At 38.8% G+C, this 13,514-nt stretch overlaps 1 protein-coding gene across 3 annotated transcripts in view; it reads left to right on the top strand.

Moving 5' to 3' along the window:
- The window catches only part of SLC25A21 (solute carrier family 25 member 21), a 290,692-nt gene that overhangs the window by 245,572 nt on the left and 31,606 nt on the right, over positions 1 to 13,514 (top strand). Inside the window, exons 2-3 of one of the 3 annotated variants that reach the window (XM_068398948.1) lie at positions 8,843 to 8,909; positions 13,081 to 13,272. In XM_068398948.1, the coding sequence (XP_068255049.1) occupies positions 13,159 to 13,272 (114 nt within the window). In that variant the 5' untranslated portion in view covers positions 8,843 to 8,909; positions 13,081 to 13,158. Of the gene's footprint in view, positions 1 to 8,842; positions 8,910 to 13,080; positions 13,273 to 13,514 lie in introns of those variants that run through there. The other 2 variants (XM_068398950.1, XM_068398947.1) reach the window with 2 other exon arrangements.

The following is a 13,514-nucleotide window of genomic DNA, read 5'->3' as shown; positions in this document are numbered from 1 at the left end:
GAACAAAGGGCTGGAGTTCAGTTTCACAGCTGCGCCCTCGCTGTGTCACACTGGCACTGCATGATGGCAGTCCGGAGGTGGAGGACAGGATCTGTGTCCCTGTACCTGTAAGAAATTTCTGCTTTTTTGAGGAATACTTTTCTAGCTCCCAAGTACATAAAACTCTGTAATAACTTTCTTAGTGAAAAAATCTGTTAATTATTTCCCTTATAATGAGTAGCACTTTCTGAGTGAACAGAGACTAGAGACAGAATCCAGTTTCAGCGACACAGAGAGGTATTTTGTCTTGTCTTTAGGCAGGTAGTTGCCATTCGTGTGAGTTTCCTCACACATCTGTGTAATAATACCTTTCACTCCCATGGTAGATTTAGGAACCACAACTGTCTGCCAGATGGAAATTCAAGTGCCAGTATGTGTATGTATTCATGATGCCATTCACTACCCAAGTGGTGCTACAAATTTTGCACTTTGATCTCTGTGCGTATAAGACTGTTGCTCTCTACTGGTGCACCCATCGACAGTATTACTGTTACAAAATCGTGAATCTTTTATGATTTCCTGCTAGAGATACTGTAAAGAAAAATACTCCAAAAGTCAAGATGCTAAAAGTTGGAATCAAATTAATTATTATGGATATGTTTGTATGTTTTTAATTATGACATTTTCTTTTAATGCTAAAAAGTGCTGTTTTGAGATTTTTTTGAGAAATGGGAAAAATATGTAAGTTTTTTAGTTTGGTAAAAACACTACAGAACAACTACTGGCCTAGTTTTACTTTAGACTTCAGAAGATTGATGTGTTTATGAACCCAAATCATTGCAGACAAAATTTTGCACCTGCAGTTGTGGTTGCCTGCAGTTCAGTTCAGTTTAAGTATCTACATCACTGATTGCATCTGTAAATTAAAAACATCTAAATAAGTAACCTAAATTAGAAGCACAAATAATTGCAGGTGCAAAACTCATACAAACACAAAATGATCTCTGAAAGTTGGTCTTCTAAATCTCATTGTAAGTTATTCACTGTATCATGAACCTAGAGTCCTCTTGGGAGAGTCACTAATCTGTATAATGACACTGAAAGCCTCTTGAATCTCATATTTAGCTAGCAGATGGGAAAGAATACATGTAGTCGTATAAGTCCCTAGGGATTACACATGTGGATATTGAAGAGTATAACTTATTCCAATGAAGACTAACATTAACTTGCAATCAAAAATTTCCTTCCTGAGCCACATTTTTTTCTGATGAAATTAGAACAGCTTAATGTTGTATTTTTATGAAGTCACAACCGATCTGAGTGGGACACACTCCCAGGGCGAGCACAGAAATTTTGCTTATCTCATGATTTTTTATTTAAAGAATCACAGCATCAGTTTAACACAGAGAAATGCTGTCAGTCTTTTCAAGAAAACACATCTAGTTATCCTCTCTATGATTTTTTTTTTTTTAGCGTCAGAAACAGATTTCTAAGCACATAGCTACAAAAGTCTATTTTTTCTCTGGTATCAAAACTAAAAATGGATCATTTTGTTGCATTCTTTAGCTTCAATAGACGTAGGTGTGGAGCTACTTTAAAACAGTGACTGCTTCCTGTCGTACCAGTTACGGCAGTACTGTTAGCAAAAGGGGAAAAAAAAAAGCCCTTAAATTCTCTTCTAGTGTTTGAACAACTAAAACTCCTACTGAACAAATGAAGCATTCTGCCAGTTCTGACAATCCAAAATGCAATGAAGAATTTTTCTGTTTCAGAAGCTCTAGGCAAAGCTGTTTTGGCATGTCTGTAGCTTGTTCCTATTGCAAACAAAGGGGCAGCTAGAGGGAAAGTCTTTGGGGGAAGAAAATGCTGTCAGTTGTAACAAATGAGACATGTAGGTCCATCCTACAGCCCAGCTAGTGATTATATGCAGGCAATTTTGTGAGAGCCTAGATCAGCTGCCAGGGATAATAACGCTGCTGTTTGCACTGATTTCAACAGGAATTACATCAAAAAGACCAGCTTAAGGCTTCTCAGAAGCATGGGCAAAACTGGTATTTCGTTCATTGGCCATGGGGGGGCCAGACTGCAAGAAAAGGGTTAAGAAGGAGCAGGCGAAGGTGGCAGGGAGCCCTGCGGAGTGAGCGCGTTGCTGCTCCTGCTGCTGGGCTGGCAGTGGGAGCCAGCAGTGGGTGCTGCAGCTGGCACAGTCCTGCCCCTCCGCCCTCCAGCAGCCACCGTCTTCCCAGGCAGTCCAATTCCTCCCTCGGTGGCAGTGGTCAGCCCAGCTCCACAGGCCCCTGGCACTGGTATGGTAAGTGGCAGAGGTGTGAGCCTATCTACGTTTTTTAAAATCCAGTTTAATTTAATACACATGAATCTATTACTCAAGCAGTACAAGGTAACAATGTACCACTTAACCAATTAATTTATAATCATCCTTAGAAAAAAAAAACAGAACAAGATGTTCTTTTTTTTACACACGGAGAACTGTTGAGGCTATGTTGTGTGTTACAATGCAAGGCTCCAACTTCACCTTCCTAGAAATTTTTTTAGGTGCCTAGGTATAGCAAAACACAGAAAGCATATGAGAGATATGTAGTGTGAGAGAGGGCTGGACCCCCATTTGAATAGAGAGAAATTTTAACAAGGATTACTTTTTTTTACTCTCACTTTTTTTGCTGCACAAAAGATACAAGAAAGGAAGGAGAAGGTTTCATCTTTCCCTCTCTTGAGGGATTTATATTTAGGTGTGCCCTGTAATTTATATAAATTCAGAGTGTAGACTCGAAAGCCAAAAATTAGCAAGGATTTTGACCAAGAGATTGAGAGGTGATTAAAAGTCATGGAAGGAAGACTCATTTCTCAGTAAGAATAACAAAGTCACATGGATGATGGATCATAATAACTTCATAATCTGACCCACATGCAGTAAATATGGTGATGACTGTCATTGTGAATAAGTGAGGTAGATTGACGTTGATTATTAATCCGTTTCTTGGCCAGTCTGATTGTTTCTGAGCCAGATCCTCCACTATTTAGTATTTTTCTGAAGTATCTTAAGAGTTCCTTTCACTGATAGTCCCTTTCTTTTTAACCAGTAACTTTTCATACTGTGTGTTGCCTTAACTTATTTGAGGGATTACTTTCATGGTTGGTCTGCTTCTGGTACTCTCATAGGTGGACACTTGGTCTTCTTTTAGCAAGTTGTGTGACATCAGTGTTACTAGAGACACACATTAACATATAATTCTGTATTACATTTACTTGCTGTGAAAAAAAAATCCTGTTTTTCCTTAATTCCCATGTGTTGCAACTCATGGTGATTTACATGAATGCAGAGTCAGTGAAAAAAGTGAAATATGCTATGAAAATAAGTACCTAGTATTTAGTGCTGGTGTCTAAAATGCAGGTATCTGTATAGTAGACACAGAATAGATAAAGAAATATATTTGCATAATAGAAATTCAGAAGCTAGCTTGATTAAGTATGTCATTGATAGCTTTGTATGAGGTTCCTGTACGACATGTGTTTAACATTTGCAGTAGGATAATATACATAACATACTTCACAAGAAAAAAAAGCCTTTTGGAGAGCAACAGAGTGTCCAAGCCTGGTTTTCTATGAACGTGTCCAACCTTTAGTATCTTTTTAACTCGGTGCCTGTTGCCCCTGAATGACATGCAGCCTTCCCTATACATACCTCTTCAGGTGGGCAAATGGTTGTAGACACTGTGATTGTGGGTGAACTACATGTGTGAACTGGCTACTGGCTTGCTGCTCTCAAAATAAATAGCTAAATTGTAAGTCTATTTTTCTCAGCGGTAGGTACTAATTTGTGCCTGCCTTCACTAAGCACTCCCTAGTTTTCCTGGAACTTCTGGGAATTTAAAAACTTTTAAATCTCCAGCTAGGTCAACATAAAGATTGCTTCAAACTAATAGCTATATTAAAGTAATATTGCCCTCTTTTCAATTGTTTTACTTTCTGTTAGTAATAAATTCATAACATGCTACATACCATGAAATAAAAAGATACCTTTTTCCTGGTATAAATGAAACTCTAAGGAAATTTTATTACACGTAGACATACTTTCTCCCTCTTTTTGAACACCCATCCTTCTGCCAAGCATGTCTTCAAAATTCCTTCCCTTTGTTGAAATAAAAAATTTTATAAAATCAGAAAGTCGCGCATTCATTTAATGTAACTGACATGGCCATGAAACCCAGGTCTTTTATTTATACTTGGGATAATGCAGACATAATGAAAGCAGAATTGAACCTAAGAGGCTTTTGTTTCGATTATAAAACAACATGGGTAAGAGACTTGGATTTGACAGAAACAAAAGAAAGGGAATATTGTGTTCATGCCTTCAATCAGCTTTATTAGATCCTTAAAGGGAAAATTATGTGAAAGACAGACGAAGAAAACAACAAACTAAGCAAGATCCCAATTTCAGTATAATTTAGAGAAAATAACTGATTTACATTGGTCTTCTTGCCAGGGTGAATGACTCAAGGCTTCCAAACAAGAAATGGAAACCAGAAGTACAGCGAAAGCCTGAAAGTACAAATTGAGAAGATATGATTGACTGTAATGTTTCAAAATCAACTGCTGCAAAGATGAGTTTGGGCTGTTGCCCAGAGTACAATTGAATGGTGATGTTCATTTAGACCCTTAATGCTGAAACAAAATAAGATGTAGCTGTGCTTCTGTTAGAGATTTACTTGTTCTTTCCAGTGTCTTTAGCTAGGGATATGACATCACGTCCTCTCTCTTCTGTCACACGCTGCAGTGATTGCTGCTGCTGTTCCACAATTTTTCTGAACACCAGTTTTCTGAAGGAAGGCCTGAATCCAGGTGATAATATCTTTCAAATGTGAAATGTCATCACCATTCATTAGTTGACTTTGAAAAATTTTATACACTGTGTGCAAGTAGGCTAACAGTGTTATTGACCAAGGAAAAGAGAAGTGTAAGATCATTGTGTGTGTATGTACTTTCTGACTGACAAAGCCATTCAAGTTTTTGTTACTATCATGCTATTTTTTTAAAATTAAGTAAGTAGCTTATTCTACAAAGATTTCAAATAATTATATCTTTAACGGGCATGATTTGTAAAGCATTATTTGGAAAAGTTGGGGGCAGCTGCTTGTCCTCCACCTCAGGCACAGAACATTCTAAAAGACACTACGCTTTATGCAAAAAATTAGTCAGTTGACGAGGCAGTGATGAGATGGGATTGTCTTCTACTTCTTCCTTTCCTTTATTCCTTTCACCTCACTGGCTGTGTTTACTAACCTTTTTTCTATTTCTATTTCAAATGAGGAAGAAAATAAACCTAAACCATAGTTCATAATTAAATACCGAGCTAGTTATTACCATGTTTACTGAATTACATATTGCATATATGGATGTATATCCTCAAAGTTTTCCTGTGTTTTTAGATTTCTCAACTTAATGTGTTCCATAGGAATAGACCTTAACTCCTTCCTGTCTGTTTTTCATGATGAGATTTGCCTCCACAGAGGAAAGGAGGGGTAAAGCAGTGAACCCCAGTTACAGATCCCTTAAAATTTTAGGGATTTGTAGAGCCATGAATATAGTTGCTGAGCTCTGCCAGTTCTGCTGGTTCACAGTAGAGATTCCTCTAACAGAAAATCTTCAGCGTTGACCTCACAGCTGCAATAAGCAGATCAGCTTGACATGACATACACAGTGATATCTTTGCACAGGTATCTATCTTTGCCACAGGGTGGCTGACCTGGTAAAGAGGGCTTTAAACCAGGAACCAGGAAGGAGGGAGAGAGACTGCAGCTCTGAGGGAGCAATGGACAGGCTGACAAGCAAAGCACCTGGGGTGTTGTGAACAACAAGAAACACAAAATGAAAAAAAAACAGGCCTAAGTGGCATCAGCTCAAGCATTTGCATGTAAGCAAGGAAGTCTCTCTGAAGTGCCTGCACACTAAGGCACACAGCATGGGGCATAAACACAAGGAATTAGAGATCTCTGCGCAGCTGCAGGGGTGGGATCTTGTTGGGATCCCAGAGGTGTGGTGGACGGCTCACATGACTGGAGTGCTGCAATGGAGAGATACAGGCTCTTTAGGAAGGACAAGCCAGGAAGACGAGGAGAGGGAGTTGCCCTTTATGGGACAGAGCAGCTGGAGTGCATGGAGCTCTGCCTGAGGGTGAATGATGAGAGGTTATGGGTAAGGATTAAAGAGCAGACCAATACTGATTACTTTGTAGTGGATGTATACTATGGGCTGCCTGACCAGGAAGAACAAGCAGATGAGGACCTCTACAGACAGCTAGAAGCAGCCTCGCGTTTGCAGACCCTGATCCTCATGGGGACTTCAACTACTTTGATACCTCCTGGAGGGACAGCATGGCAGGGCATAGGCAATCCAGGGGGTTACTGAAGAGTGTTAATGATAACTTCTTGACACAAGTGAAAGAGGAGCCAATGAGGAGAGGTGCTCTGCTGGACCTTATATTCACAAATGAGGAAGGCCTCATTGAGGATGTGAAGGTCAAAGGGAGCCTCGGTTGCTGTGTCTGTGAGATGGTGGAGAGGGGGGAGCAAGGCAAAAAAACAAAATCACAACCCTGGCCTTCAGGAGAAGACTGTGGCCTCTTCAGGGATCTGCTTGGAAAAGTCCCATGGTATGAGGCTCTGGAGGGAAGAGGGATCCAGGAAAGCCGGATAGTATTCAAGAATCACCTCCACTCAAGAGAAGTCCATCCCAACACTCAGGAACTCTGAGTTGCTGGTATTTCAACACTGAGCTGTAACAGAATGGTGGATTACCCTTTAGAAGTGATTACCTGCCTCGCAAGATTGCCGAGATGGCAGATCTGTTGCTCAAATTCCTGGTATATCCTTCCCCTCCACATTCTCTCTGAAAAGTTTTCCCTGAGATCTTCAGAGATCCTGGGAATGTTACAAAGTTTGTATATTCAACAGCTGCATACATTTGAGCATACAAGAAGGCAACTTGGAAAAGCAACCTGTACCGCTGTATAAGGCTAGGTAATGCTGCTGTGTGTTTTTAGAACCTAATTGTTGCTTTACACTGCATATTTTTCTGCTTATGCACCTCTTACTAATGAGAAAATCTGGACCAAGTTTGGGGGTCTCAGTTTTTTGTAGTCATAGCTACACCTGTGAGTAGAGCAGTGGAGCACTTTTCATTTTCCAATTCCAATCATGCTGGAGTACTAGAAATTCCAAATGAGATGCCTGTTGTAGGTATGCTTACAGTGTTTTAGATTGAGCTGAAAGGAAGAAAGTGTTTATAGGGATCTGCATTCTTGTAGCTGATCCTACTTGGACCTCAGTTTCAGTTTGAACTCACATTAAACTGTATGAATCACATGCTTAAAGTTATTCAACATTTCAATAATTTGCTGAATCGGCAAGAATATACTCTGAAGATGTGTGAACCATTAAAGACCAAGACTGGATCCAGTATATCTGTATTGTTATATCTGTATCTATATATATCTATAGTTATATCAATATCTATGTGGATAGCTATGGATATATGTATGTACGTATATATTTATGTTTGGAAAGTGAGATTGGGGAACTCAACTGAGTTCCTAAAATCTCCCACTCAAGGACTTTCAGTGTTTTGTCAGGAAACCATCATTGTATAAATTGCTCAAAATTTCCTTTTATCGTGGACTGAAATTCATAACTTGCTTACTTCATAGGAAGGATAAGCGATATTCCCATTCTGGAGCATCTTACAAAGCCTAAATTATTTTATTTATATTGGAGCATCTTAAGAAGAGAAGTCCAGAGAAGCATTAGAAAAAGGGTGAAAAAAAATGTTATAGCATTTGTGGTATTTTACATTCATGTGGGGAATATGAATTTAATTGTTTTCCTTTGATGTGCACAGGATAACTATAGGAGATTCTGTTGATGTGATGATGACTCTTCCACACCCTGCAAAAATATTCCAAGTAATAGGCTGTTTTAGAAAGGTGAATCACCACTTGTCAACATCACATTGGCCTCGTAAGCAGAGCTCAGGCTGCCTGCAAATGCCATGTGTGCTTGTAGCAGGCTATATATATATATATATATATATATATATAAAAAAAAAAAATTAGATGATGCAAAGCAAAGCATTGCAACAAGTGGATCTTTGGCTTCAGGCCAGCTCCAAAAGTCAGCAGCTATTGTAAACTCCTTAGGTGTTTATGGAGCCAGGCAAGAGAGGGGCAAAGACCTGAATGAATACAGTAGCAAGATATTGCCCAAATGTTTTTTCCAGGATGAAATACATACATTCTGTTATGACTCTGTGAATAGCTAACTTGTGTTAAAACTAAGTTGTCAAAAAAAAAACCAACACACTTCGTCTATTTTGAGGCAAATTTAAAACTAAACTTTAAAAGATGCCTTAACCTAGTGTCGGAAGATGAACACGCAGGTTTCTTGTATGCAACTTGCTGAAGTCACAGTTTTTTCCGAATCTGTATTTTGTGACTTCTGTTTTTAATATTATCATTGCCATGTCAAGAAAATTAAAATAATGAAATAATACTTCCTCTTCATTGTCAAAACTGTTCCTCTTCCTTTAAATACAAGTTCTTATCGACTCAGAAAAAAAAAATGGATTGAATTTTTACTTATTCATTGCTGTTTTTTTGATATCATCTCACCAGCACATAGTAGAAGTGGTAGCACATTAGTTACTTAGCAAGTAAGCAAAGAGTATAGTTATTTGTCTGTATACTTGGAAATGCTGAAAGGTCAGTTGCTTTACTCAAAAGTGAAAATAGAATTGGCAGTACGGTAATGATATGTTGTTTATCCATAAAAAAATAATTTATTTTTTTCAATAGATTGCTCGGCTTCTACAAAGGAATATTCCCTCCCATCTTGGCTGAGACACCCAAAAGGGCGGTGAAGGTAAAAACCCCATACTTCCTCCTTTAAAAATATGAGTAGGGACAGTGGCAGCTCTAAAACATTTTATTTCTCTCCCACTGATTGACATCATTAGAATCTTAAATTTATTTGGCATATTAATTCTCTGATTTTTACTAGGAGGAAACTTTCCTGTTGATAGCACAATTAAAACTGTTCTTGATTAAGAAGTGTAGGATAAGACTTTTAAAGGCTAGGCTGTTTTTGACTTGTATATATAATGTTATTGAAAAGCAAATGACAATTAGTTTATACAACCAAAATTAATAAAATACTTCAAGTGATATTTTAGCCTCATCCTTACCTCTGGTTTAGACATTTTGTTTTACTGATAATGCCTAGCAACTTGCAAAACAACTAAGAATAGCTTAATACATTACTTTAACACATGATGTCATTCAAGAAGCCACTCCTAATAAGTACTTGCTCAGTAACTTGAAGTAGTATCTGTAGGTTTGAAGTGCTGCCCAGAGTTTTCTTGTACTCCAAAGAGCACTCTACTCCATACTCTCCATTTTTTACAGATTGTACATAGTAATGGGTACAACTCTTCATCATGTGAAGAACATTTTAGTCCAGCTCTCTTACAGTTGAAATGCATGCTAGTCTACCAAAGTGTATTTGCTGTCAAATGTTGATCTGATTTTCTTTTATTATCCTTTATGTTGATTTGTAGAGCATTATTTTAGTAACATTCCTAAGCAAAATACATCAATACATCATTTTTTTCTAGTTAAGTTATATAACCTTTTTAATTAAAACCTTGTAATTAAGCACCTCATCTTAAAGTTCTAAATCTATCAAAGCATCCATTGTGTTACGAGCAAATGTTTCTTTGTCTTTTGCTTCAGAACTTTGAAGTTTCCCGTAGTTGCACCAAATGTGTCTAAAAGCAACTATACAGGATGTCTTGATTTTCCTTTCTTTCTTTTTTTGTTTCTTTCTAAAAAGCCTATATACAATTCTGGTCCTTCGTCTGCAATTAATCATTCACATTCCAATTCCTTTACAGAGCAATAATATTTGTATAAAGTGACCTTGTAACAGAATCCTAAAGGATTTCTGGTAATGTCATCTTCTTGTTTGCATTGGCATTTTAGATACAAATGACACATCACCTATCTCAAAATTATTTAATCCAACTAAGAAAACTAAAGTTCTATTTAATAGCAAAGTGGCAGTGAAGAATAGATGGATGATATTTAGAAGATTCCTAATAACTCTTTTTCTTTGGACTGTGGTGTTTCCTCTGTCTCTCCATTTCATTTCACTTGAAACAGGTCAAAGTCAATTTGCTTATGCTTTTTAGATTCCAGCATATATTTAGTTAAAATACAAACCCAGGTATGATTTCTCTCCTACCAACCTGAGTCATTCAAAAATCTTGAGTCACTTTCTCTTAAATTGATTGAATTGGCTTAAACCCCACAATACTCAATATAATTATAGAATCATAGGAAGATTTAAGTTGGGAGGGATCTTCGGAGGTCATCTGGTGAGCCCTCTGCTCAAAGCAGGGCTGAACTCATGGTTAGGTCAGGTTGCTCGATGCTTTGTCTAGTCAAGTTCTGAAAATCTTCAAGGATGGAGACTGAAGCTTCTCTGTGCTGCTGCTCCAGTGCTTAATTGCTTTCACTGTGAAGAAATTTGCCTTATATCCAATCCAAATTCCCCTGTTGCAACTTTTGCATATTGACTCTCGTGCTTCTGTTGTGGACCTCTGAGAAAGTCTGACTTTGTCTTCTGTAGACCCTTTAGATGGTGGAAGACAGGAATTAGATCCCCTTAGCCTTCTCATCTCCAGGCTAAACAGACTCTCTTCTCTCACCCTCTTGTTGTACATCATAAGCTCACAGCTCGTTAAATGTCTTACTGGGGCTCCCTTAGTGGGATGCTTTCTGCCTAATTCTTGGCCATTTATGCGACGGCTCAGTAGTATTTCTGCAACCATTAGAATCAGGTTTAAAGCTAAACATATTTTTTAATTAAATCATTGAATTCTTTAATTCTTTACACTATTCCTTTAAATTTTGTGTTGTTCCTAGGACACCAGGAGGACTTTAAGTTACCTTGATACATCAGCTATATTCTACATTAGAAGAATTAAGTGACAGAATAGGGCAGGACAGTAATATCCTTATAAGAACTTGCATACTGAAGCAATTCAATGTGAGATGTTATATGCCATCATATGCCTGTCAGTCTGACTTTGGTGCCAGGGAAGGTTATGGAGCAGATCATCTTGAGTGCCATTATGTGGCACGTATGGGACAACCAGGTGATCAGGCCCAGTCAGCATGGGTTTATGAAAGGCAGGTCCTGCTTGACTAACCTGATCTCCTTCTATGACAAGGTGACCCTCTTAGTGGATGAAGGAAAGGCTGTGGATGTTGTCCACCTAGACTTTAGTAAAGCCTTTGACACCATTTCCCACAGCATTCTCCTGGAGAAACTGGCTACTCATGGCTTGGACGGGTGTATGCTTTGCTGGATCAAAAACTGTCCGGATGGCCAGGCTCAAAGAGCTGTCGTGAATGGAGTTATAATCCATTTGGTGGCAGGTCACAAGTGGTGTTCTCCAGGGCTCAGTATTGGGGCCAGTTCTCTTTAATATCTTTATCAATGATCTGGACAAGGGGATCGAGTGAACGCTCAGTAAATTCGCAGACAACACCAAGCTGGGCAGGAGCGTTGATCTGCTTGAGGGTAGGAAGGCTCTGCAGAGGGATCTGGACAGGCTGGATCGATGGGCCAAGGCCAACTGCATGAGGTTCAGCAAGGCCAAGTGTTGAGTCCTGCACTTGGGGCACAACAACCCCATACACAGCTGCAGGCTTGGGGAAGAGTTGCTGGAAAGCTGCCTGGCGGAAAAGGAATTGGGGGAGTTGATCGATGGCCAGCTGAATATGAGCCAGCAGTGTGCCCGGGTAGCCAAGAAAGCCAATGGCATCCTCACTTGTATCAGAAATAGCGTGGCCAGCAGGACTAGGGAAGTGATTGTCCCCCTGTACTCAGCACTGGTGAGGCCGCACCTTGAATACTGTGTTCAGTTTTGGGCCCCTCACTGCAAGAAAGACACTGAGGTGCTGGAGCATGTCCAGAAGGGCAACGAAGCTGGTGAAGGGTCTAGAGCACAAGTCTTATGACGAGCAACGGAGGGAACTGGGGTTGTTTAGTCTGGAGAAAAGGAGGCTGAGGGGAGACCTCATCACTCTCTACAACTACCTGAAAGGAGGTTGTCGCAGGGTGGGTGTTGGTCTCTTTTCACAAGTAACAGTGATAGGATGAGAAGAAACAGCCTCAAGTTGCACCAGGGGAGGTTTAGATTGGATATTAGGCAAAATTTCTTCACTGAAAGGGTTGTCAAACATTGGAACAGGCTGCCTAGGGAAGCGGTGGAGTCACCATCCCTGGAGGTATTTAAAAGACATGTAGGTGTGGTGCTTGGGGACATGGTTTAGTGGTGGACTTGGCAGTGTTAGGTATATGGTTGAACTCGATGATATTAAAGGTCTTTTCCAACCTAAACAATTCTATGATTCTATGGTTCTCTGATTCTAATTTCTAACATCCAAAGTGGAGTTTGTACCCATGCTTAGACCTGAAGAGAATCCAGCTTGGCTCAAATTTCCACTAACCTTATTTGGATATGATCTCAACAGAAAAGTCACTGCTTCCTTTGGCTCACTCTTCACCTTTTATTATTCTAATAGTTTTCCTCATTTTAACAGGCCCCAAGATGTCCTTTGTCTATTGCCAAACTGACTAGTGAGATTTAGAGGAAGACTATGTCCATGCCTATGGTTTTTAGACTTGAGAAAACACAAAAAGTAGAGAGGCAATTTCTAGGTTCCAGCAGCCTTGGTTTGTATGTGTAATGAACTTTTTTGAAAACTACTAGTTATAGTGTCTTTTATCTCTCATAAAAGTGTATAGAGAATGGACAAGCCAGATTTTGTACTAAGAAGAAATGTACTTGTGCTATTGGAATATTACATTTATCTGGTGTGGATATTTGCAAATAAAAATAAAGCTACCAAAATGAAGTTGTTCAGCTAAGTGTTGAAGATACAGCTTCACTTCTAGTCAACTACGTTCTCATGTCTGCCTTGCTTTTTATTTTTTTCTCTCTCTTTATTTCCCTTCTAAAAAGAAAGCTGGTATTTCTGGAAGATGGAAAGTCAAAGTTTATAACTTTATGTTAGATTGAACTTGGAGGAAAGAAGTGATTATGCCAATACAATGGTTAACAGATGAACTTTTGGGGCAAATTTATATTGTTCATGTGTTCCCAGACATCTTGTTTCAAGCATATATTTTTACCTTAGAGTTATTGAGACATCTGGTAAGTACTTTGGTTATTTTCTGTGCAACTTGAATTAAAGTGTATCTTTGCCAGATGGACAATATTGGTTATTATATACACAAAAGCATGTTTTAGATACATTTATTCTGAGATTTTTTTTGTGCAAAGCTATCAACTTAATACAACTGTAGAGAAAAAGACAAATTACACTGTGTTTTTAAAAACATTTTGGGTGGACGTACATAATATAAATCCATATTATATAGCTAGATACTTTTTGG

This window comes from Nyctibius grandis, chromosome 4 (genome assembly GCF_013368605.1).
Source record: "Nyctibius grandis isolate bNycGra1 chromosome 4, bNycGra1.pri, whole genome shotgun sequence".
In the NCBI taxonomy this organism is placed as follows: Eukaryota; Metazoa; Chordata; class Aves; order Nyctibiiformes; family Nyctibiidae; genus Nyctibius; species Nyctibius grandis.
This window is presented reverse-complemented; position numbering and strand designations above follow the sequence as displayed.